The sequence below is a fragment of the Balaenoptera ricei genome, chromosome 7, assembly GCF_028023285.1.
Source record: "Balaenoptera ricei isolate mBalRic1 chromosome 7, mBalRic1.hap2, whole genome shotgun sequence".
Classification (NCBI taxonomy): domain Eukaryota; kingdom Metazoa; phylum Chordata; class Mammalia; order Artiodactyla; family Balaenopteridae; genus Balaenoptera; species Balaenoptera ricei.
Genome location: NC_082645.1, coordinates 48981669 through 49007751, shown reverse-complemented (window position 1 = coordinate 49007751; position 26083 = coordinate 48981669). Strand labels below are relative to the sequence as shown.

The following is a 26083-nucleotide window of genomic DNA, read 5'->3' as shown; positions in this document are numbered from 1 at the left end:
TACTTTATGTATGAGAGGAATACTGGCTGGAAATATGTATCTAAGATTAAAATAGTTGAAATAAAAGAATATATGAATAATGTATATAATAGAACTTCTAAGGAAAATGGCTGCATAAGCATGTTTTTTAAAAAAGAGGTAAACTTTTCCCACTTAAATGAACAGCAAGAACAACAAGAATAAATGAGAAAACTGCACTTTTACTGAAACTGAAAAAGGCCCCCAACCTCATACTACTAGCTCTAGTTCTACTCTTTTGTACTTCCAGGTTTCAATTTTATTTTACCTTTAAACAGTGTTATAATAAAGGAACTATTGGTGCTTTATTTCTATAGAATAGAGTCTTAAAAGTAGATTGGTAGATCCAAGTACATGTATATTTTTTATTTTAATAAATATTTCCAGGAAGAGTAATCTCCAGTGAGCAATATGTAGAGACTGCTCATTATGCCTTCTGGGTATTCCTTGTTTTAGTCTTGGGTGAATTTATATCAACAGAAAGAAATATACCTAGAGCTCATAACCTATTATCCTATAAAAAGCAATGACTTTCATTCATTGAGCTTTTATATGCCAGGTACTCAGCTAAAGTGCTTATCTATATTATGTCCCAAATTACTTTTGCTGTGGAGTACAAAGGCAAATTTTTTTTTTAAAAAACCCTTTCATTATTTAAAAAAAAAATAATACATTTACCAACTTCCAGTTACAAAATAAATGAGTCACAAGAATGAAATGTACAGCATGGGGAATATAGTCAATAATATTGTAATATCTTTGTATGGTGACAGATGGTAACTGACTTATCATGGTGATCATTTTGTAATGTATAGAAATATTGAATCACTATGTCATGCACCTAGAATTCACACGGTGTTGTAGGTCAATTTTACATCAATTTAAAAAAATTTTTAATTAACAAAATGAAAAATAAAATCATTGAGAAGCCCCCAAAATACATTTAAATAGTACATTTTAGAAATCTTTGAGACAGTAAGGTTACCAGCTCTAAATTTTTTAAAACAGCCTTTTCCTGTAAACTCGATCTATGTTTTGGGTTTTTGTTTTTTTTTTTTGTAAATATATGTGTTTTGTACTTAGTGAAATGAGACTTGCTGGTGAAGATAGTTTATAGAGGAAGTTGTCAGCCATGGACCTTGCTGTCAGACAGCCATGTGTCTCAAAGCTTAAAAGTAACTGTTTGATGACCCAAAATCTGCCTTTTAAGCATTAGTTCCATGTAGCCATCAGTATCAACTATTCCTCTCCATATTGAATGCTGATAAAGAGAAAGAAAAATTCTTTAAGATTATGGGCATACTCGTTAGAGCAGTTCATTATCTTTGGAGGTGATTGACAGCAATGGCAGAATATGAAGAGAAGTTTTTGAATTGTATGTGATTGGAAAACTCATTGAAACTGCCCTATTAATGATGCTATTGTGTCAACCTGAGATTACCTTTTCCATATGTATCTATCTTAGAAAAATCATCTACATACCATATGGATTCTCAATTATTTAAACATTAATCTTGCATTATTTTAATTGACCAATATTTTACTTTATTTTTAAAAATTTATTTTATTGAAGTATAGTTGATTTGCAATGTTGTGTTAATTTCTGCTATACAGCAAAGTGATTCAGTTATACATGTATATATATTCTATTTCATACTCCTTTCCATTATTGTTTATTACAGGATATTGAATATAGTTCCCTGTGCTATACAGTAGGACCTTGTTGTTTATCCATTATATGTGTAATAGTTTGCATCTCCTAATCGCAAACTCCCAACTCATCCCTCCCGCTCCCCCACACCCTGCAACCACAAGTCTGTTCTTTATCTCTGTCTGTTTCTGTTTCATAGAAAAGTTCATGTGTGTCATATCTTAGATTCTACGTATAAGGGATATCATATGGTATTTATCTTTCTCTTTCTGACTTACTTCACTTAGTATGATAATCTCTAGGTCCATCCATGTTGCTGCAAATGGCATTATTTCATTCTTTTTTATGGCTGAGTAATATTCCATTGTATATGTATACCACATCTTCTTTATCCATTCATCTGTCAATAGACATTTAGGTTGTTTCCATGTCTTGGCTATCGTAAATAGTGCTGCTATGAACATAGGGGTGCATGTATCGTTTTGAATTATAATTTTGTCCAGATATATGCCCAGGAGTGGGATTGCTGGATCATGGTAGTTCTGTTTTTAGTTTTCTGAGGAATCTCCATACTGTTTTCCATAGTGGCTGCACCAATTTACATTCCCACCAACAGTGTAGGGGAGGGTTCCCTTTTATCCACACCCTCTCCAGCATTTGTTATTTGTAGACTTTTTAATGATGGCCATTCTGACTGGCATGAGGTAGTACCTCATTGTAGTTTTTATATACATTTCTCTAATAATTAACAATGATGAGCATCTTTTCATGTGTTAATTGGCCAATATTTTTAAATGAAATCAAATTATTTTTCTTAGAAAACATATAGTAATTATGTGAATTGGCTATAGAATTGCATGCAAAAATCTTTTTGTGATTAGATTATTTGAATGATGAAAGTTTACTTGTGGTTGATCATAAGTTCATTTATGGGTGCGTAGTGTATTTTTTTGTCTCTTCCTATATATGTGTACTCCTTAAAGCAACTGTGAGCTTTACAATTTCCTTGCTTAATTGTGGTATTAGTGTATGTAGAATATTAAAATGACCATAACCTATTCTAGATTTTTTAAATTTATTGAGATATAATTGACATATAACATTATATTAGTTTCAGGTGTACAACATAATGATTTGATATTTGTATGTATTGTGAAATGAACACCACAAAAAGTTAATATCCATTACCACACAGTTACAAATTTTTTTCCTTGTGATGAAAACTTTTAAGATCTACTCTCTTAGCAACTTTCAAATGTACAATAAAGTATTATTAACAATAGTCACCATGCGGCCCATTACATCCTATGACTTACTTGTTTTATAATGGGAAATTTGTACCTTTTGACTCCTTCATCCATTTCCATTCTAGATTTTTAATATCAACATAAACTATTACAATAAGACCAATGTAAGGTTGTACCCAAAATAGCTAAGCAAATTAATAAAGATGCTTAGAGGTGGTTAAGTCATTATAAATGGATCATACTAAAGCCATTTTGAGACCATAGTTCAGACTAGACTCTAGTATAAACTCTAAAATGTATTTGTCTTTTTGTGGGGGGACTCACTGTATTGGGGATTACCAGGTCAGATTCATGGATGTTTAAGACCTACAACTATATTGCTATCTGGATTTAGAAGACAGGGTTACAGTTCACTCAAATGTGGTAGTATCTTCTTGATTCATTAAGATAATATGGGTATTATGATGTAAGTGAATAGATCATGAGGTGATTTAAGAAGAATAAGAAGTTAATATGCTAATTTTCCTAAAGTTATGGCAACACACAGTTGTATGAAGTTACTGTATTCAAATGACTATTATTATTTTTCTATATAAGATTATTCTGCAAGTCTATTAGAAGATTTGGTATACTTAACATTAAATTTCATAAACTGGTATTTTAAATTATATTATTTTTATTTATTTCATATTTTATCTCTCTGAAGAACATGTATTTCTAAACTTATTTCATATTTTAAAAAAGTATTCCTAAAAGTTTGACTTATTTTAAATATGTTTCATTCTTTTGCTTAATTCCACTATTTAATACTGTAAATTAACATTTGTCTCCCTCCCACAGATATGGAGTCTGGAGAACGGTTACCATCCTCAACAGCCTCCTCTGCTACACCAACTTCATCTTCTATACCTTCTGTGGCTTCATCAGTTTCAAAAGGCGGCCTTTCCACTGGAGCTGCTTCACTTAGCTCTACAATCAACCCATGTGGTGAATACCCTTTATTAGCTCAATTTTAGAATGCCATCCTTTTACTAATTTGCATTCATAATGTTTTATTGAACTCTGAATAAAATGTTCTCATTACCTCTGTTGATCTGTTGAACAGTGGCTAGGTTAAACATTTAGTCTCTGCTTTTTCTGTATTTTATCAACACACTGGAGTAACACTGCTTATTCCATGTTTTCTATGATTTTTAGAAGCTTTGAGAGTTCATCTTAATATCTTCCTTTGACCATTTTAATTAATAAATTAATACATGCAAACTCTTTTAAAACAATAGGCCCATGAGGGAGTGAAGAAATATAAAGGAATCCTTGATGGTAAGATAAGGTCCCAATGCCATGGACCCTTTGCCCTAAATTTGCTTCCAGTATTCGAAATGACCTTCACCAAACCCCAGCTATCCTTAGTTCACAAGATGTATACTAAGGCATATCATTTACCTGATGGAAAATATTTTTAAAGTTTTAAATATTTTGAAAAATATTTTAAGATATTTGACAAATTTTTCTTAAACATGAATGAAGTTTATACTGCTAAAAAGGGAACTTTATTTCAGTAGTGAAAATATCCTCAATTTTAGTTTTATGTGGAAGGTATTTTTATTTACCCCTCAAAATCACTTTTTGCCCAAACACATGTTTGGATATTTGGTAGAATACATTCTTTTTTTTTTTTTTTTAACCTAAACTTGATTAACTTATTCCTTTATCACTAGGAAGATTTTTAATCTTAAATATATTTTATCTTATAGATTATTTCATATGTATAAGCATTAGAACTAAATGATATTTTACTTTTTCAAAATTAGATTTATAATTTTGGGTAAATGAAATACATAAATATGGAATATTTGCTGATGAAATACCCTAGCAAATTGTCAAATATATATTTATTGAATTATTCTGATTTTTTTCCAATCAATGGAATGACAAGGATGTCATTTTGTCATTTTATCAGAACAATTTTCTAACATTTTCTTAGTGATTATAAAATAACTAAAATAAAATACCATTACATTTAAAAAATAAATAAATAAAATTCCTGTTCTCCCTCACCTTATACAATCTTGGTTGAGGCATTCATTTAACAACTTCATCCACGTTTCCCTTGTGTATAAAATGATGGCTATATATAAAATGATGAATGCCTTTGATGATATGCTGTGTTCAAAAATAGTGATACCATGGTTGGCATTTTACCTTAAGTTTCTTTGTCTAAATGATTGCACACAGCTGTACTTTTGTAATTATTCTTTCGTGCTTTTTATAATTCTTCTCCTTTCGTTTGTGTCAGCTCCTTTCATTGTGTTCCTCCCATCTGCTGTCTTACTTTGTATTTACTTGTGAATTTGTATTTAAAATATATAATATTTCTAGGGAAATGTCCTTTTTTTTTAATGTTGAAGCTTTCAGTCCTTGAGTACAGAGCCTTGAGTTTTCTGGACCCTTTGCTACCACCTATTTCTCACTTAGTTTTCTGAATTAGTGACATTTGAATTGCTTATGATTCTGAGTAGTCACATGTTGGGCGCTATTTTTTGTTAGTGGTAGTTGAGAGTTGCAGAAGGGTGGGGTATGCTTGGTTGCTGAATAACATCAGAAATTTCCTTATCTAGAAAGGAATTAGTTTTCATCATTTATTTGCAAGTAAAATAGGTGGTTGAGTTTTTATGTGGAGATACTTAAATTGAATGAAACTATAGTTTATTTCTATGTTTATTCCAAAATATATCACTTATTAACACATTATACCTTTAGTACCTACAGCATGAGTTTTTTTCACTTTCTAAGAAAATGATTTTTTGTTTTTAACATTCGCACTGTTGTGGTTTATGTTTAAAGTAGAGCCTTACAATGCATGGAGAATGCTTAGTTGTCCTGCATAATTCAGTTTATCATATTTTCCTGTCTTCTCTTATTTGATTCATTGTTTTTGGCCTAGTCATTGTCTGTAATTTTCTCCTTTTAAAAGTAAAATTATAGAGTGATAATGGGCCTAGCCTCTTTATTTTAAACAATTTGAATCTCCTCAATGTTTTTGATGTATAGAAACAACAAAAAAGAATTTTCATCTGTAAAATGTCAAAACCTCACCAGTTCTTTAATGGTCCCTTTGAGGACATTCTTTTGTTTTAAACAGTTATTTTAATTGGCCTTTCTCTGTCATCTTCATTAATGATATTTCTGTAGGAATTCCTCTGAGTTACAAAGGATTTAATTCAAGCCTACTTTTGAACTTTGAACGATCAACTAATTTCTTTTGAATCAACACCTTGTCAGGGTCTGGAAGTATACATACCTACTGTTACTATTATGATGCTGGTAGAAGACGTGAGACTCCTAGGTCAGAGATTTTATTACTATAGCATAGCAAATAGCATAAACATCATGTTGGCATTGGCTCCCCATGTCTCCCAAGTCCCACAGGGGCAACACGGAGGGGCCCAGTTGAATCTTATGCATATAGTGGGGTTGTGTCACGGCTTAGGCAACCCGCTGCTTTTATAGTAAATGAAAGCAAAGCCGCTCTTTGTCTGGAAGGAAATGTCACCTCATCCATCAAGGTTGCTCACTGCAATCCTGAGAAATGGCCCAGTTTTAAAGAGTGGTCAAGACCTTGCATTCTTGGCATACCCAGCAACAACATGCAGGGACCTTGGAGGACTGTCTCTCACAACACACCTTTAATTTTATTACAGTAACTTGGATAGAAAATAACACTGCAATAAAGATTGATTAATCTAAGGCTCTCTGCATATAGTGGGTCTTGTCGGTCTTAGAAGAGTTATATTTCTTTTCCCTTTAAAGTATGATTTTTAAAAAATAACTTGCCTACTTCTAAACAATAATTTTGGACAGCTTTCAATAAATATGTTGGCACAATAAACAAAACAATTAACTAAAATATTAAAAGATAGACTCTAAAAAGTATAAAAGTGTTAGCCAAGGAAAACCACAGATGTTGAACAAAAAACTTAACTAATTAGCTGTTAAGAATAAAAAGAAAACATAGTGGACTACGTGACTCACATACTAGTGCTAGTGAACATCAGTTCCTCAGAGAAAAACGAACTTTTTCCTGGCTCTGAGTGGTTTGGGGAATATACCACCAGAACCTTTGTATAAAAGGCCACATGATACACAGTATCCTATATGCCAATTTTATACGTATTCAGACACTATTTCACATATTACCTCTGAGTGAAAGCTGAAAGAATAGTATTTCAGCATAGTTCCAAAATTAAACTTTACAGAGTGGATTTGTTCGAGATTTGTGGTCATTTGACCTAATACAAACAAAGCATAGAACTTTGAGAAATTTCAATGATAGTTAAACTGTGCCATAGACCAGTGGTTTTCAATCCATTTTTGAGGTAGAACCCTTCAAACAAAACTTGTAAAATGCTGCATGTAGAAAACAGAGAAAATGTTTAAAACTTCTCTCATTAAAGCTGGGGTATGCCTACTTTTCTTTTAAAGTTAGAGACTGAATTACACATGTATCTTAATTGCAGGCCTACCTCTGTAGAACTGTGCCAAATCATGGTAGATTGAGGAAATCGCAAGTTGATCAGTCAGGCCTCAACGTAGGGTATGTGTCAGTTACGACAGTGATTAACTATGAATAGGAACACATGGCAAATACACGTACCAGTCCATAGATTCACAGTTCTGAGGTGGGTGATGCCATCACAGACCTGGGCTCCTAATTTTATATCCTGTCTTCTGAGGTATGGGACTTTCATGCTCACGTGTCTTATCTCATGGCTTTTAGAAGGCTGATCCACCTACAGCCCTGTTTTCCAGGAAGGAAGAAGGTGGAGTAGAAGAGGGCAAAAGTTGTATGCCAGCTTACTTTGACCCCTTTTAAACAACTTTCCCAGAAACTCCATCCAGAGATTTCCACTTAGTATCTTTTTTGTTGGAACTATATGAATGGTAATCTCAGCTTCAAGGAAGGCCAGGAAAATTAGTTTTTAGCTGAGCATATTGCCATCCTGAAGAAAATAGAGGTTATTAGTAAGGAATAAGGAGAGAATGGATAGCCAGTATCTGCTATGGCTAAATGGAACAAAGGGACAGGAGATCAAGCTGGGGAGTAGGTTAAGGTCAGATTATTTAGAACTTCATGCACCATGTTTAAGGGTTTAGACAGAATGATGTATTGATTAAAAGCAAGGACTTTGCAATTGAAAGGCCCTGAAATTGAATCTTGGCTTGTCCACTTATTAGCTATGTGAATTTGGGTACATTACCCCTTTCTGAACTTCGGTTACCTCATCTATAAAATAAGTATGATACCCATTTTATAATGATAAATGAGATAATGCCTGACATAGAATAGGTGCCTAGCAAGTTGTAACCTTTATTTTTATTCATACTTGATCAAGTGGAAGGATTTTAATGCTTTGAAAATGGTAGCTCTAGCAGCATGTAGAGCATCAGTTTGCAATGAGGATGGGACTAGAGGCAAAGAAGGCCATTAGAAGGTACTTAAATTTATCTGGGTGAGAAATGATAAGGGCCAAAATTAAGGAGTTATTGGAGATGGAGAAAGAAACAAGGTTCCAGAGATATTTTGGGAGTAGATTCTTATGGGATATAATGACTGGATTTGGGCAAAGTGATGTTGAGAGAGAGATTGAGAGAGAGAAGCCCTGACATGACTTGGATAACTGGGAGAAGGGTGATGTAATGAGAAATGTGGAGGAAGAATACATTTTAAAGTGTAAAAGGGTCATTTATCTTTTTGCATGTTGCATTTGAATGGACTATACATCCATGTAAATACTCTTGGTAAATATTAGAGTTGTTTCCAACTTTTGCCAATTACAATGTTATGACCATCATTGTACATGAATCCTAATGCATATGCATAAGTTTTTGAACATGTCTTCAGCTTTACCAGTAGTACCAATTTATTTTCTCATCAGCTGTGTATTATAATTCCTGATGCTTATCATTCATGTTGACACTTTTCATTGCCAGACTTTTTGATTTTTGTCCATGAATATGAAGTAGTGTTCATTAAGGTGCCTTTTAATAAGTTTATAGCTTTTTGGGTTTCCTCTCTTTTGAAGTGATTGTTTAGGGCTTTGGTGCATATTTCTATTTGGTTGTGTATCTTTTTCTTATAGATTTGTGAGTTCTTTTTATATTTTGGATGCTGGTCCTTCTTTCAGTTATCTTTGTGGGAGATAGCTTTTCCCACATGGTGTGTCTTTTTTTTTCTACATTGTCTTTTGATGAAAAGAACTTCCAATTTTAATGTCGGCAGATTTATCAATATTTTTATTTATGGTTATGCTTTTTGTCTAAGAAATTGTCCTCTACCTCCAAGGTTATGCATATATATTTTTGAGATTTCACTTATCTCTCATTTAATATTACTTTGAAAAATATATGGTTATCAGATACCAGGCCAGTTGTGATAGACTGAATTGCCTTTTTGGTTTTGGAACTATCACCAGTTGAGATTGTTATTTGATGTATCAGTGAGTTCAACTAGAGATAACATAAACCACTGATGCTATTTTAAACAGAAAGATTTAATACAAGGAATCAGGCACTTATAAAATTATTGAGGAGCTGACCCCTGACCCCTATGAGTGATTTCAGAGCATTACTGTTGAATTGACCTGCTTAAGGAAATTACCTCTAGTTCAGTCAGGGCACCATTGTTCTAACTGATGGCTCCATGGATCATACCACCTCAGCTGCAATCCAGTCATCAAGAACCACTGACATAACAGGCTCCAGGGCTGTTCTGTGCTGCCTGCTAGATCTGCACCAGCAAAAAGGATACCTCATGTACTGCCAATTTGCCAGCTTAACTCAGTGCCAAATACATCTGATTGGCAGAATCTAAATTATATCCAGAATCCTGGCTGCAAGAGAGACTGGTAAATATACTTTTTAGCTGCTCAGCTTCTGCATCACAGGAAGGTACACTAAAAAGAGGTTGGGGCACATGTTAAATTATAAGCCAATTATCTATCCATTTCAGCTCATCTGGTGATAGCCCCCCTTCCATATCTCCCCACCTTTGTATTATAATAAATTTCTGATACCTATACATGAGCTTTATTCCAACTTCAATGGTTCTTTTCTTCTGAATAAAATAGTATTTCATTAGTGCATCTAGTAGCTCATGTACTTACTACAAATCTCTTTTGATATACTATTGTATGTAATAATATAAGTTAATCCAAATAAAATAAATGCTTAACTCAAGACGATATGGCTATTAACTGTCACAAAAGCAAATACCTATCAATTCTTTTTAAAGATTGCAAAAAACTTTTCAAGGACCCCATTCCTCCTATACAGTATCATTAATTTTTCTGTATTTATTGGATCATGTCCATTAGTATAAAAGCATGCTCATAGTATCTCCCGTCTTAAAAAATAATACATACCAAAACCCCTTCCCTCTTTCACCCCAAACACTCTTCTGGCAATTACTCTGTTTTCTGCCTCACTTTATAACCAAACTTCTCAAAATACATAGTTGTATGTGCTTTCTCCTTTTCCTCGTCTTTTATATATACCTCAGTCCACACCAGTGTCACTTTTCTGTTCTCATCTCACTCAACCTCTCGGAAGAATTGACACAATTGACCAGTCCTTCCTTCTTAAGAACCTTTTTTAGGGAAGAATTTGCATCAAATTGATAATATTTCTTCTCTAAAAGTGTGGTAGAATCCACTCTGAAGTCATATGGGCTTGGAAGATTGTTGTTTTTTTGTTTGTTTGTTTTAATGTTGTTGTTGAAGATAATAAATCAGGAGTTCAACTTTTTTTTTGGCCGCGCTGTGTGGCTAGTGGGATTTTTTTAGTTCCCCATCCAGGGATTGAACCCGGGCCCTCGGCAGTGAGAGCATGGAGTCCTAACCACTGGACCACCAGGGAATTCCCAGGAGTTCAACTTTTAAAGTAGAAGTATAAAACTATTCAGGTTATCTTTTTCTTTGTGAGTGAGCTTTGTTAGTGATGTCTTTCAAGGAGTTTGTCCATTTCCTCTAAGTTGTTGAATTTACAGGTACAGAGTTGTTCCAAATAGTACCTTATCCTGGGACTTCCCTGGTGGCGCAGTGGTTAAGAATCCACCTGCCAATGCAGGGGACATGGGTTCGAGCCCTGGTCCGGGAAGATCCTACATGCCGAAGAGCAACTAAACCTGTGCACCACAACTACTGAGCCTGTACTCTAGAACCCACGAGCCACACTACTGAGCCCACGTGTCACAACTACTGAAGCCCACGTGCCTAGAGCCCATACTCCACAACAACAGAAGCCACCGCAATGAGAAGCCCACGCACCACAACAGAGAGTGGCTCCTGCTCGCCGCAACTAGAGAAAGCCCACACACAGCAGTGAAGACCCAATGCAGCCAAAATATTAATGAATTAATTAATTAATTAAAAAAATTGTACCTTATCCTTTGAATGTCTGTAGGATTTGTAATGATATCTTCTCTTTCATTATTGATATTAATAATTTGTGCTCTTTTTTCCTTTGTGACTAGAGCTTTTATCAATTTTATTAATCTTTTTGACAAACTAGATTTTGGTTTCATTGATTTTTTTTTTTCCCGATATTCTGTTTTCTGTTTCATTGATTTCTGCCCTTTATTATTTCCTTCTGTTTTTCCATGGGTGGGATTTCCTCATCTTTTCTCCTAATTTCTTGAAGAGAAAACTTAGATCGTTTATGTTAGACCTTTCTCCTTTTCTTATATATGCATTTAATGCTATGAATTTCCCTTTTAAATACAACTATAGCCGCATCCCACAAATTTTGATATGTTTTCATTTCATTATCATTCTAGTAAAAATATTTTCTATTTTCCTTTGTGAATTCTTCTTTGACTGATGGGTTGTTTAAAAGTCAGTAATTTAACATTTAAATGTTAAATGTTTCAATTGATGTCCATTTTAGTTTTATTGTGGTCAAAAAACATACTAATGATATGTGCTCTGTTTTTTGGCTTCCCACTGCCACTTTTGCAGACTGGCCCCCTGTGGGTCTCCTCTGTGCCTGTAAAAGTTGTTGGGTCAGCCAACTACGTAGCAGAGATGCATCTCTTTCTCTTTGTGGTTTCCTTGCTCCTAAGATTACCCCTTGATTTCCAGCTGCTCTGCCAGCTTTCGACTCTGTTCTCTGACAATTCAGGCTTTCTGCTGTCTAAGCTAATCATGGTGAAGGTATGCACTCAATTAAGGAATGCATCAAATTGAACAGATCTGCTGTGTGTAGCTCTATCTTTCTGTACGTTCTCTCCTGGCTATTTTGTGGTGCCTCATGCACAGTGTACTTTTAGCTAGGCACTTGGAAAGTTTAATCTCTGAATTTGAGTCTCCTTTCTGTGGTTTGATCACTGCCAAGATTTCCCCTTTAAATTTCCTGATTTCCTGATGTTTTCTTAGCCCTGGAGTCTGACCTCTGGCACCTTTAGTTGATAAGCCTGCTGTTTCATCTTCCACTGTTTTCTGTAGTTATAGCTGTGAGGTTTAGACAGCAGTATCAGACCAGAAAGCCACAAAGTCACACTTCTCACCCCTTCTTGTTACCATTTTTTCCAGATTAAACTTTCCCCTGGCTTTTCTCTGCTTTTGGATGCTTTGCAGTATCTTTAGTTTTGTTGTTGTTGTTTTTTGATATTTATTTATTTATTTGGCTGCACCAGTTCTTAGTTGTGGCATGCGGGATCTTTTAGTTGCTACGTGCGGGGTCTTAGTTGCGGCATGTGGGATCTAGTTCCCTGACCAGGGATCGAACCCCCGGGTCCCCTGCATTGGGGGCGTGGAGTCTTAACCACTGGACCACCAGGGAAGTCCCTTGTTGTTGTTTTAAATCACATTTTTATAATTATTTTCTGTGGATGATTTGTGTGACCACTTCACTGCTACTCCACCATTACCTGAAGTTGTCCCCTGCAAAATGAATCACTTTCTTTTTTAAAAAAATTTTCACCTGAGACTCCAGGGGTGACATGTGACACAATCTAGCCAATCCAAACATCATATTTCCCACACAATGATGGTTAAGTGATTGGTTAAGGAAGGCACATGAGACTAATCAAAGGCAAAGAGTTTCCGTTCTGGGATTTTTACTGCGACTGGTGAGGGAGGATACCCTTTTGTCCCACAAACCTAAAAGGAAGGGCCTATCTGAGGAAGTAGAGCCAAGAGACGAAAGAGAAATTAAGTCCCAGTAAGCTTTCAGCCAACCTTCTTTATCTGAAGTGTGCCTTTTCCCAATGCTTTTATGTTATGTGAATCAACACGTTTACCTTTCACTTAACCATTCTGAGTTGGATGTTTTGTACTTTTCAACCTAACTGATATACCCTCTGTGATCGAAGCCCAACTCAGGGTCTCAACCATGTTCTCCCTTTGTCTTAGAGGAACTGCATAAGGCTGATTTTCATGCTTTGTCTCAGGTTAAGTGTTCTGAGACATTAATTAGAGAAGTCTCCTCTGTTCATAGCGTCTAGGTAATTGCTCTACTATTACCTGTTTTTGCACCTAGTAATTTCCTCCATAGTACTCTTCACAGTTTATAATTATAGATTTGGTGTTGTTTTACTTATTTGTCCCTTTTTCTACATTTAAAAGGCAGGGACCATACGGTTTTTTTATTGATATGTATCCAGTCAGTGCCTGGCACAAAATATATGCTCAAGAAACAATTGTTGAAGAAAGGGAGGGAAGGAGAGGTGAACTTGCAGGAATAGGACTTGCAAATTAAATGATAAATTTACTCTAATTAATAAGTTTTCTAGGCTGTATTATGCTTTGCTCTGGTAATACCAAATAACTGCAGATTTTAGTTGGAGATGGGCATTATAAGCCACAGGGTAAAGAATCTTAAAAGATCAGACCTTACTGATGAGGCATTGAATAAATAAACCCTGAAAATCCAAAGTTATTAATTAGAACTTCTTATTTAAAAGATGGAGCTTATGTTTACAGTCAATAGAGAATCGTCAAGAGAATGAGAGAGGCTTATTCTTGAGGGTTTGGATATAAAGCCAAAGTTTTAGTCTCTTTGAGTATTTATATTATAGTATGAACTATTACAACAATAATTGTTTTATAGTTGTCTGTATTCTAGATATCTGTAAGTCACAAATAAAGGCCCTGGAATGTTCAACTGTCTAGCTTTTTTTTCCCTTTCAGTAGATTTATTTAATGAAGGGTTTGATCACAAGGCACCAGGTATTTTTGAAATATATTTTACCTAACTTTTTAAAAAATTTATTTATTTATTTATTTATGGCTTCTTTGGGTCTTCGTTGCTGTGTGTGGACTTTCTCTAGTTGTGGCGAGCGGGGGCTACTCTTCCTTGTGATGCGTGCGATTCTCATGGCAGTGGCTTCTCTCATTGCAGAGCACAGGCTGTAGGAGCGTGGGCTTCCATAGTTGTGGTATGCAGGTTCAGTAGTTGTGGCTCACAGGCTCTAGAGTGCAGGCTCAGTAGTTGTGGTGCACGGGCTTAGTTGCTTCGCCGCATGTGGGATCTTCCCGGACCAGGGCTTGAACCCGTGTCCCCTGCATTGGCAGGTGGATTCTTAACCACTGCGCCACTAGGGAAGTCCTTACCTAACTTTCATGAGTAGAACTTCAGAGTTTTAATTAGAATTTTACAGGTAAATTACTAAAGAAAGGTAATGCCTTCAAATCAATTAAGTAATCTTAAAAATGAACCTAGGGTTATGCATAAAATTGTTTCTTCCTCCCCCCAAAAATATGTTGAAGTCTTAATCCCTGGTTCCTCAGAATGTGACCTATTTGGAAATTGGGTCCTTAAAAGAGGTAATCAAGTTAAAATGAAGTTATTAGGGTAGGCTTTAAACCAAAATGACTGGTATCCTTATTAAAATGGGGGAATTTAGACACAGAGATGTGTACAGAAAGAAGCCCATGTGAAGACATAGGAAAAATGCCTGAGGTTACCAAAAGTTAGGAGAGAAGAATGGAACAGATCCTTCCTTAGTACCTTCAGAGGGAGCATGGCCTTGCCCACACCCTGCTTTCAGACTTTTGTAGCCTCCAGAACTGAGCCAATAAATTTCTGTTGTTCTAAGTCACCCAGTTTGTGGTACTGTGTCATGGCAGCCCCAGCAAATTAATATATGACTTTTATTTTAATGCACTGCCATTTTTGATGATTAGCTGTACTTTGCAGGTTGTATACTAGAGGCTGATTTTGCAGTGCTGTAAAAATATGCTGATAGTTTAAAGAACTAGAGAAAAGAGTTTAAAGACATGTTGCAACAAGTTTATGTAACAGTGAAAGATGTGTGTTTTTCAAAGTTGGTTTTAGTAATTTTTGTTCATTATGGGCAAACTAAGACTTCTTTATTGAAACGTAAGTAAAATAAGATTTTAGAATTAGATTGTTTTCACTGTTATTTTTTATATGTCATTATAAAAATAAAGTACATCTATATTTGAATATAGAAATATATATAAAATAATAGTGTAATTTTAGTATTTTAATCTGTGAACTCTAAATTCTTTCATTAGATATAACAAAAATGCTTTTTTACAAAAGAGCAGCTGCTCCTATCTTTGAAGAATAGTCATTTGCCTGAAGATTGATACATCATTGGCTGAACTGAATCAAAATCTTGTTCACCATGTTCAGTGTTATATAGAGTAGTAGATTTTGTTCCCAAGGCTACCTAGACTTTTAATGATTTTTTTTTTCTAATGAAAAGACTGTTTGAAAGGAAATTAGTAACTTTATATTGAATCCTGGCAGATACTAACTTAACCGAGTGATCAAAGTTAATATCACCAGCACCACATAGCAGCATCACAGACCCCAGATATTTTGTGCTGAGAAGGACACATTGGGTACTCTTCCCAATCATGTTTAACCTCTTCTAATCATGAGAAAGCATCAGACAAACCCACCTTGAGATGCATTCTACAAACTACCTGACTAGTACTCTTTAATGTATCAAGGTCATGAAAGACAAGACTGAGGAACTGTCACAAATTGGAGAAAATTAAGGAGACACAGTAACTAAATGCAATGTGAGATCCTAGATTGGATCTTAGCACAGGAAAATGACACTAGTGGAAAAACTAATGAGATCTGAATAAATTCTTTATTTTAGTTAATTAATCAGGGTTAACTTCTTGGCTTTGAAAATGATTTTTTATCATATAAGATGTTAACATAGGAGAAGTTGGAACTCTGTACTATTTTTACAACTCTTGTAAGTCTAAAACAATCTCAAAGCAAATACTTAAAAATAAAAAGAAAGACTTTATTTCCATACCATGCTTTTTTAATGTTAAAATGTAAAGGTTAACTACTAAAAATGTTATGAGAATAAAGGAATGAAATGAAGATTATTGAGGGGAAACATTTTGTCACCATTAGCTATAGAATTCTTTCTGTTTGTTCTTTAATCAAAGTTCAAGTTTGTAGAATTTGTACATTGTGAGTTTCAGAATATTTAAACATTAATATGTTTAAGAATTATAATATATGGGCCAATAATTTGAGCATTTCTTTAATTTACGGTAATTTCACTTTGTTTATTACACTCAGTTATTACTAGTGTTAAAGTACTCTTGTAACCTGTATTTGAATGTGCTACCATTTTTGATGATTAACCATACTTTGCAGGTTGTATACTAGAGGCTGATTTTGCAATGCTGTAAAATGTGCTAACAGTTTAAAGAACTAGAGATAAGAGTTCGAAGACATGTTGCAACAAGTTTGTGTAGCAGTGAAAAAGCAAAGACATTTTTAGCACACAAAAAGCAGCATAGGTAGAATTCTATCATAGTAAGCAGTCTCCTTGATTTTTTAAAAAAGATTAGATGCTTTAGGATACTTATTCCTTATAATCATTTTGTTTTAATTTGCTATTTGGACTTTTCCTGATTGGTAGGAGATTTGTCCACTGGTAGTGTAGGTTCAAGACATTAGTACAGTATTTATATTATTTTGTTTTTGTTGGGGAGGAAACCCTTATTGTGTCATTGCGTGAAGTTCGTTAATATTAATAAAGACACTTGCAGTTACCGTGCATTGCTACTGAGACACTGGCATTTTGTGTAACTGCTTTTAATCACTTATGTATAGATTGGCTAGTACAATCCGAAAAGCTCTGCTAAAAAGTAGTCAGCTTATTATAACGTAAGTTGAGGATTTAGGCATTACAGACATATATTTTCATTATGCAGTATATGCACATTGTTACCTGTCAGTTAAAATGGAAACTAATAAAAGTTGCATTTATAATGTTCAAACTATGCTTGAATGTTAATATCTGTAAAAAAGAATAATTATGGTATTCTAAAACTATTTTCATTTTATGATGTAATTTATCAGTTTGCAAATGTGTTCTTTGAGCAAAATTGAAGAGTTTTAATCATAACAGGTTTTTATTTGGGAGAATCTTCTGATATTAGGTATATTAATGTAGAAAAAAGTTACTTCTCCAAAAGTAGGGCATGCTAATATCCAAATAATTTTATTTTTGTAGTCATAAATCTAATAGAGCCGGTTTGGCTTGTGTTGTCTTTTGTTTCCTATAAGAAGATATTCTGCTCTTTTGTTAATACAGAGTGTGCTTTGTTTTAAATGTAGTTGTAGAGTTCACTGAGTCATCTCCAGTCTGTGATCAAAAATCCCCTTGTGAATAGTAGCTTGAAGTTTCAAGACAGTTGGAGAAGGGGAAGGGCGTTGTCCTGGCAATGAAACCAAAGGGTGTAATCAAAACAGCACCCTCTGCTGTCTAACAAGATTAAAGCCACAACATAGGTATCATTAAATTAGCTTCTAATTACCCAAAGAGCTTTTAGTAACATTGTGAATGCTTTTTATAATTGGAACAGAGGAAAAAAAGTGAGATATATTTTTATCACTTAAAGAATGACTCCTGGTTATTTTAGCTTTTTGAAGGAAGAGAGAAACAAAGAATTGAAAACGTACCATTTTAGAGTTATCCACAGCAGGTGTTATGAAGTATTATCCCTGCAACTGCTAACAGTTTGCTTTATGCAGTGTTGTACAGAGTAAAAATGATTAAGAAATGATTCTTTCCTTTATAATCTTACACCCTAGTAATGGTATGATGAAAGATTGTGAATAATCATGAATGTTCAAAGGAGGTCCAAAACATACCTGTCTGGGAGATTCAGGAATACTTCTTGGGCAATATTTTTTTGAGATGATTATGAAAGGATAGTTAAGGTTATAAAAGGCAAAAGAAGTCAAAGAGCATGTTATATAAGCATGGAGGGTCTGAAGAAGAAGAAATAATGTGACCAAAAATACAGCAGTGGGAAACATTCATTAAGCACCTGTTATATTTCAGATTATGCCAGGTATTGGGGATTACCGAGATGAATGAGATTCAGTTTTGCTCTCAGGGAGCTAAAATCCTAGTTTAGAATTCATGTGCATAGAAGTGATAGTTAAAATAGTAGAAGCCCATGAAATGACTGAGGAAGAAAGCATAAAGAGGAAAAAAGAGACAGTTGGACAAAATCTTTAAGAATCTTATATTTAGAAAAAAGAAAACCCAATAAAGTAGACAGTAGTATTATGGGAAAATATAGTTAAGAAGAACATCAAAATAGTTCCATGACCCAGAGCTTAAGGATAAACATGGGTTTTAATAAGGAAGAGGTAATCAACAATGCCAGATTTATAGAGACAGGTTAAAAATGAGAAGGGCAAAGATTAATGGAATCTAGTGGTTAGGAAAAGTTAAGTTCCTTTACAGGCAAAATGGAAGGGAGGCTTGGACTTGGCACAGCTATTAAAGATTCTGAGAAGTGAGGAGGAAGTAGACATACAAGTGTAAGAATTTTCTTTCAAGGTTAACAAGGAGAGATGTTGAGATGGGATTGAGAGGGAAGGAGATAGATAGGGTCAAGGGAGTGGTAGAAGATTGAGAGAGACCAACGGTCATGCTGAGAAATAAGGAAATGGAAATGTGGAAACCGTGGTTAGAGTAAAATTTAAGAATTTAAGATCTTGGAGGTGGTAGAATTTTATGTGATCAAATACAACATGTGGCCTAAATGGAATCAAGGAGAAATAAAAGGCCAAGTGGTAATTTAAAAAAAAAAAATTAGGACTCAGGGTTGGTGACATGTAAGGCAAAAGGAAACTAGTAAGAAGCATCCTTGCAAGTTTAAATGAAAATTCAGGACAACTTCCTATTCTGATGAAGCCCTTTGGAATCAATCCCATGGATGTGCCTCTTCTGCTCTTAATGAGTAATCAATTCACTCAACAGATATTTATTGTATATCTACTATATACAAGACACTGTTTTAGGTATTTGGGATCTGTTACTGAGTCCTTTATGTGATGGTACCAGTTTATAATATTAAAATATTAACTAACTTGTTTTATACATTGTGGTATGAAAAACAGTCTTATACTATTTCAATTATGTTCAAACCATTGAGTTCCTTAAGGCTAGGGATTATGTCTTATTCATCCTTGTATGCTAATTACTAAACGTAGCACCTGGTGCTTAATAGATATGTTCATGAAATGTCTGAATTACGGAAACTGTTGAATAAAGAACAGAATAATTCTGGAAGGTTTTTACATAGAATTAGTAGCTGGCTTTTTTTTTAAGGCAGTGGCAAAAACAATACTAAAATTATATGTAGTATTACAGAGCCTTTTAATGAGAAAGATACACTTTTCTGTATCACTGACTTCTATATTCTTGCTATAAAGGCAAAATTTAGTAAAGATTATTAAATGTAATGTGAAATTATTTCCCTTCTGTTGTATAACTTTATCCACGTAAAGCAAAGAAAATCTCTAATGTGTGTTTTTAATAATGCATGGTATCATTGTAATCATTATAATGTGGGCCTGATATTCTTTACTAAATACAGACGTGAACCTTTTCTTACCAACAAGGAATAGGCCCTATCGATTCTGTTGTCACTCAAGTACTTTCTATGCTTTAATTATCTTCAAAAGTTTTATAAGAAAGAATAAGAAAATAGAGTAAGGTAGCGTCTTCGTAATTTTGCCAGGCATAGATATAACTCTGTGAACAAGACTATATTTTTTTCCCCAGTTTGAATCCGTGGTGAATAAAGCTCATATTTTGTTGAAATTTTATATTCATCTCTTTCTAGATATCACTCTTTTTAGAGTTAAAAAAAGAACTTTTAAAATTATCAAATTGTGTAAGATCGATTCTTAATTATTGCTGCAAGAGTGACAACTTCATTTAGGTATTACTCATGTTTTCTGTTCATGAGACTCCAAGGTTTAAGCTCATTTATTTCTTCACAATTAGAAAATTAATGTTTTAACTATACATTTAAGAATGCTGCTTACTAGAAGTATTTCTATCAGTTTCTGACCCTTTATAATTTTAATGTGTTCTGAATTTTTATAATATTTTGTGTAGTTTTGAGCTTACCTCACAAAACTTTTTGTATTAAGTCACTGCTACATATATATAGTTGACAAATATAATTTAAGAATTTTTATTTTATAAAATATAAATGAAAAATGATTCTAAAATTCACAAACTGAATGTTTAGCTCAACTTGCTTATCAAGAAAACTGATATAGAAGGAAATGTAACAGATCATAGTATGTTTATAAATAAAACATTTGATTAAGGACATGTCATTCAGGAAGTTGAATTGATTAGTGAGAATCGGGGATTTTATAGGCAATCACATGTGAAAATAAACAATGGCTCAATGTTACAGGCTCATTTTTTTAGAGAAACTAGCTGGGTTTTTGAGAATTTTTCCTCCCCCCCCCCCCAAAAAAAATTTACACAATCTTTCTGGTGCCATAGCACTAGTCTTAAAAATAGTGATATTTGAGTAACCTCCTTTCTTCCAGTAGCATGCCCTATTTTGTTTTGACTTAACTTCAGTGCTAATTGCAGTCCAGAACTCTGATTACACAAAAGTACCAAATTCACAGATTTTCTGTTTAGGCTTTGATGAACAAAAACTAAGATTGGCTGACTTAGAAAATGTACCCAAGTTTGAATCCTTCCCTTGTTTTCCTCCCTCAGTTTCTTTGTGAGCCTTCCTTGTAAAGGCACTTTGAGGATCTTCCCTATGAGATCTACGTATTGCTTTGTTATAGTGGGACCTCAACCCTCAATTAGAACTTTTTACCTTGTAGGCTAAGGTACTTGATACAATCTATTTAAATCTTACTACTTCAATGAAAAATATAGTGTTATTTCAGTAAAGAATATAGGGCTTATATTAGTCAATGAGAGTACACCATGACCTCTTTGATGACTTCCTCTTAGTTTTCAGTGAATAAAAAAGCAAAGAGGAGGGATTTTGTTGATAACTAAATGATAGCAAAATATACTTATTTTTAAGTTGTATTTTTTAATTTACTTCAAACATATTGTATTGAAACTATATTGCAGTGCATAGTCAGGTCTGATATAAACGGGATAATACGGAAGCCTTATATTTATTTTACACAGAGCACCATAGCTTTCATGCAGTAAATTCTTAAGATAACCTGGAGTGTGGGTTTTGATATTCTGTTTTCACAGTATCAAGCCAGGGAAACTTAATTATTTCCCGGAAGTAAAAGGAAGATTTCCAAGTATTAACAAATCTTCTGCCAAATCCCTACAAACTATGAAAAATAAGTTGTGTTTTTGATGGTATAACACTGCAACTTGGGGTTATGACACTTAGTACTAGATTCTCTTTAGAGTAAACGTAGAGATTGAAAAACCACACATTTGGATTGAATATGAACTTTCTATCACAATGTTTAAAAATGATTTTTATATTGATAACCACCCTCGGATGCATTTAGAAATAAATTAGTAAGTTTATTTATTAAATCTTTATGCTGTCGGATATATTGCCTTATCAGGCTAGAATATAATCCATTTTTGGTATCAACTCTCCTCACCTAAAAGATGTTGGATGGAGACCATAGCTTCAATTCTGGCACATGGAAACTAGGAACTCTTTGCCTAGAGTGTATGACAGTTTGAGTAATGAATTGGTGACAGATTCTGGATTTATTTTATTGATTTTCAACTTCGTATTAATTAGATGTTTTTATCTTCTTTCTTATGAGTAAAAAATTTTGATAACATATTAATGTGCATGTATTAGCAGCAAGTTTGCCTCACTTCGGCAGGTCAAACTTTACAATTAGTGAAAATTGTGTACTTAAAGCATCGTTCTCAAATCTCAAAATTCAAAGTAAATAAGGTTATACCATTCGTTTTAATTATTTTTAGAGTACTTTCATGTCTCTAGAAACATTCTGCAGGGTTTGAAGAACAGAAATGCAAAAGAAAAAAGGTATAATAAAAATTGAATAGATAATCTATTATAAACTTTAACCCACTATGAACGCTGAAATCAGATAAATCTCATCTGTTTTTCTAGTACAACTTTAAGTGTGTTTTTTTCCCTCCCAGGACATTTATTCAGAGCAGCTGGGGATCACCTGTTTAACCTGTCCACAGTGTCGAGTGCCTTCCCAGTGGTCAGCCACCCAGTCTTTGGTCTGCATTCAGCCAGCTCAGGGCATTCAGAATTTGGTGGTTTGGGGACACTTGGTACACCCACAGCCTTAGCTGCACATCCCCAACTAGCGTCTTTTCCAGGTAAACATCTGTTACAAACAGTGTTCAAGGAAAGGAGGAAAGCTTGAAAATGTTCAAGCAGTACTTTGGTAATTAACTTGAACAAAAAGAATAGTATTATGCCTGGTATATTAAAGCTCTTGTGCAAGAATTAACTCAGTCCTTTTTATCCTGTGCAAAAAAATAAAACACACTATGTGTGCTAGGTGGCAGCACAACTGACTAGGTATTCAAGTGTTAAGCTAGAAAAATAGGCATCTGCCACAAAAGTGAGTAATTAGGCCAGGTTTTTCTCATGCTTTTTATTGAAGTAGAAAAGTATATATATGGGAAGTATAGAGTTTGATTAATTATTCTCAGCTTTATTTGGTTTTTTAAAAAAATATTTAACTTACAGTGGAAAACTAGAGTCCAGTTCTTATAATAAATATACTATTATTTTGAGTTCTCATTTCTCTGCATTTATAAGTAAGATGAGCTTGGCTCTTAAATTTCTATTTTTTTCATATTTCATTAAAACAACCATAGATTTGCACCACTTGCGTGGCAGGAAGACCAGAATTATCCCAAATTCTACAGATTATGAGGATTCAGGAGTTCAGTAAGACACCAATTAAAGCTTAACTTAGACAAACATGCTGTAATTTCTCTTGTTATATTATTTTGAAAGTCTAAACTTTAATGTGTTTCCAGTGATTAACTTTACCTTAATAAATTTTAGTTAAGGATGCATGATTTACTGTTACAGAAAGTAGTTTAAAAATTAGAGCATAATTCAGAGACAAATAGATCTGAATTTAAATCTGGCTTTGTTACCTTTTAGCTGTGCGACCTTGATTGAACAAGTAACCAGAGAGGAGATAGTAATGTGGCTAGAAAGTTAAAACAAAGTCTTAAACTAAGTCTTGACGTTTGCTTTAAAAATACTAATAGGAATTTATTTCAGTCAGTTTTGAGCATGGTTGCTTAGCAAGATGAGTACTCAATAGGTATTTGCTGAAATATAGGATTGCTGAATAAAAAATTAAAATAGGTAATTGTAATATAGATAGTTGCTAGTACCTTAAATTTTTAAAATTGTTTTATCATAGTTTATTATATTTGATATAGTTTGATATATAAAGTATTAATTACTTTTGAGCATTTCTAAACCACAATGTAATTATTGTATAATTAAAATCAAATATCTTCTGCACTGAAAACATGGTTAAAAGGTGTAAAGAGTTACTTATCTCAACTTCAATAATGTTGATACTTCCACTGTATAGAAAAAAATTTGATAACTTCCCTCGCCTACATAACCTATTCACCCATTCATTTATTATAGCATCTACTATGCTATAAGAGCATCTACTATGTTCTTTGCAGTAGGCCAAGCACTGAGGAATATACTAACATAGTATGTGTTACATTGCTTATAGTTTTTAGGAGATAGATAAACAGACAATTACAAGACAGAGTCTTTAGTGGTAAAAGTATGCCTGTATAAGCATACTTTTTTGCCAAGTGAACAGAGACTATGCCTTGTTTTAGAGGCCTCATTTGTTTAAGTTGTACATTTTGTATAACTTAAATTTAAATTTTCTATAATTAGTTTTATTCAAAAGGGTAACCAAAATGCCAAAGTTTTTAAATCACCTACTAAATAAATGAAGACACACAGGAAGAAATTACTAGGAATTTTAAATGAGAAATAGTTTATTTTTAAATATTATCCACTTCTAAATTTGTCTGCATTTCAGATAACTAAATCAACACATGCAAATCACTTAATGGATATTAGTATAGTAAAGTTTTTTATATTGAAATAGTATTTCACGGTAAGTTCTTTTAAAACATTTACAGTTTTTAATCATTATATTTTTATATTACCGTGAATTTTCATGAAGTATCTGGCTCTATCAGGTATGAAAGATTTTTAAATTCTGCTGTCTTCTAGGTTCAAATTGAGATTCAGTATATCCTCTGAAATATTAGAATCTTTCAGTTGAATATGATTAATGTTGTTACCATGCAGTTACTGCCCTTGAATACATTTAGAATTTCATCATGTGCTGGTTTATGTGATTCTTATTTTGTATATTTCATTTTATCAACAAGCTAGTTTGTGAGTGACTAAATTTTGTTTTTTTATTTTCTTAAATTTGGAAGAGAAATAAGCTCATCACTTAACAAAAATTCTGTTATTTCCCATGAAGTATTAGACATTTGTGAAGCTTGTGATCAGAAGTGCTACCGTTTTCATCTTTTTATTTAATTGATCTTATTTGCTTGTATTTTTACTCATGGTGTCACCTTATTTATAACGTACACATTTTCCAGTTGTGTTTTTTTTCTGATCCTTATTGTGTGCTTATTTACCATTGACATTCTAAGTACATTTTTATGTTTTTTCTGAGTTTGATTATGTCTAAAATATTTGAGTCTTATTACACTTTGACTGCCGATTTGTTGGTTGTTTACAAAGTCTGAATGTTCAACTGTAATGCTTTAATTATAGACTCTATTTTAAATAATATGAATATTTCAGGAAACTGAAATTTCCTTTTTTATCAGCTATGTAGGACCTAGTTTTCAAACCTGTAAATAACAACAGATTCCAGCTGCGCTGATACAAGCCCCAAATACATAGTTTTTCTTCCTATCTACATGCAGTTCTTTCATCTAAACAGTAGATAAATGATTTATGGTTTTGTATAGTTATTCTTGGTTCAGTTCCCATCATTCAGCCACTGCTGAATATACATTGGTGTCATTTCACTAGCAGTGCCTTCCTGCAGCGCAGAAGAATAGCTTTTGCAGTTTTCTGCTTATACTGTTTTTTAGACCTTTCAGAATGTCAGTTACCATGAACATTTCACTTTTTTTTAAGCTAAACTTTTGTCTTTAGCTAATGAAGGTGAACATCACTTAACATCCTATTTTTAATAAAGAGATATTCCTAGAAAAGCTTTAAAGATCATATAATGTAGTACACTGACAATATTGAATTTTTCCCATAGTATATTATTGGGGTTTTTCCTCTAATTTTTTCGTGGTTTTCAAGTTAATGAAAAGTATCCTATATCTCTTGGAAGATTAGCCTGAAAGGTAATAACTGATTTGGTAATCTAGCTGGTTAGCCAATTGGAAAATATTCTCTCTGAGATTTTACATGGGGCAATTCAAGACTGTCCATTAGGTTATTTCAAATTTCTTCTTAATCTTCACCCTTCCCTAAATAATGTATTCTATAAAATTTGTCTTCCCTCCTTTTCTAAAAGTTTTAACTAAAAGCCACTGTTTGAATATCTAAATTGCATTTGATGATTTTCTACCATTTAGTCATTTTACATTGATAAAACATTGTTTTCTGTAATTTATGAGAGGAAGTATAAATAAAATTCAGGCTTTCTTCATTAACTTTAAGGGGAGAAACTTTATACATCTTTTATATTTTAATGTGACTTAACTTGTTTTAAAAATCTTCTTTGAAGCACTTTTCGTTGTTTAGACTCCCCCCCCCCCCAAAAAAAAAGGCTTACTGATTTTGCTATCTCTATTGTTTTG

At 33.5% G+C, this 26083-nt stretch overlaps 1 protein-coding gene across 17 annotated transcripts in view; it reads left to right on the top strand.

Moving 5' to 3' along the window:
* Window positions 1-26083, top strand: part of BAZ2B (bromodomain adjacent to zinc finger domain 2B) — a 379971-nt gene that overhangs the window by 248286 nt on the left and 105602 nt on the right. For 15 of the 17 annotated variants that reach the window (XM_059927946.1, XM_059927937.1, XM_059927948.1 and 12 more), the window contains 2 exons: window positions 3757-3903; window positions 22367-22555. In XM_059927946.1, coding sequence (XP_059783929.1) covers window positions 3759-3903; window positions 22367-22555 — 334 coding nt within the window. In that variant the 5' untranslated portion in view covers window positions 3757-3758. The remainder of the gene's footprint in view (window positions 1-3756; window positions 3904-22366; window positions 22556-26083) is intronic. The other 2 variants (XM_059927944.1, XM_059927943.1) reach the window with 1 other exon arrangement.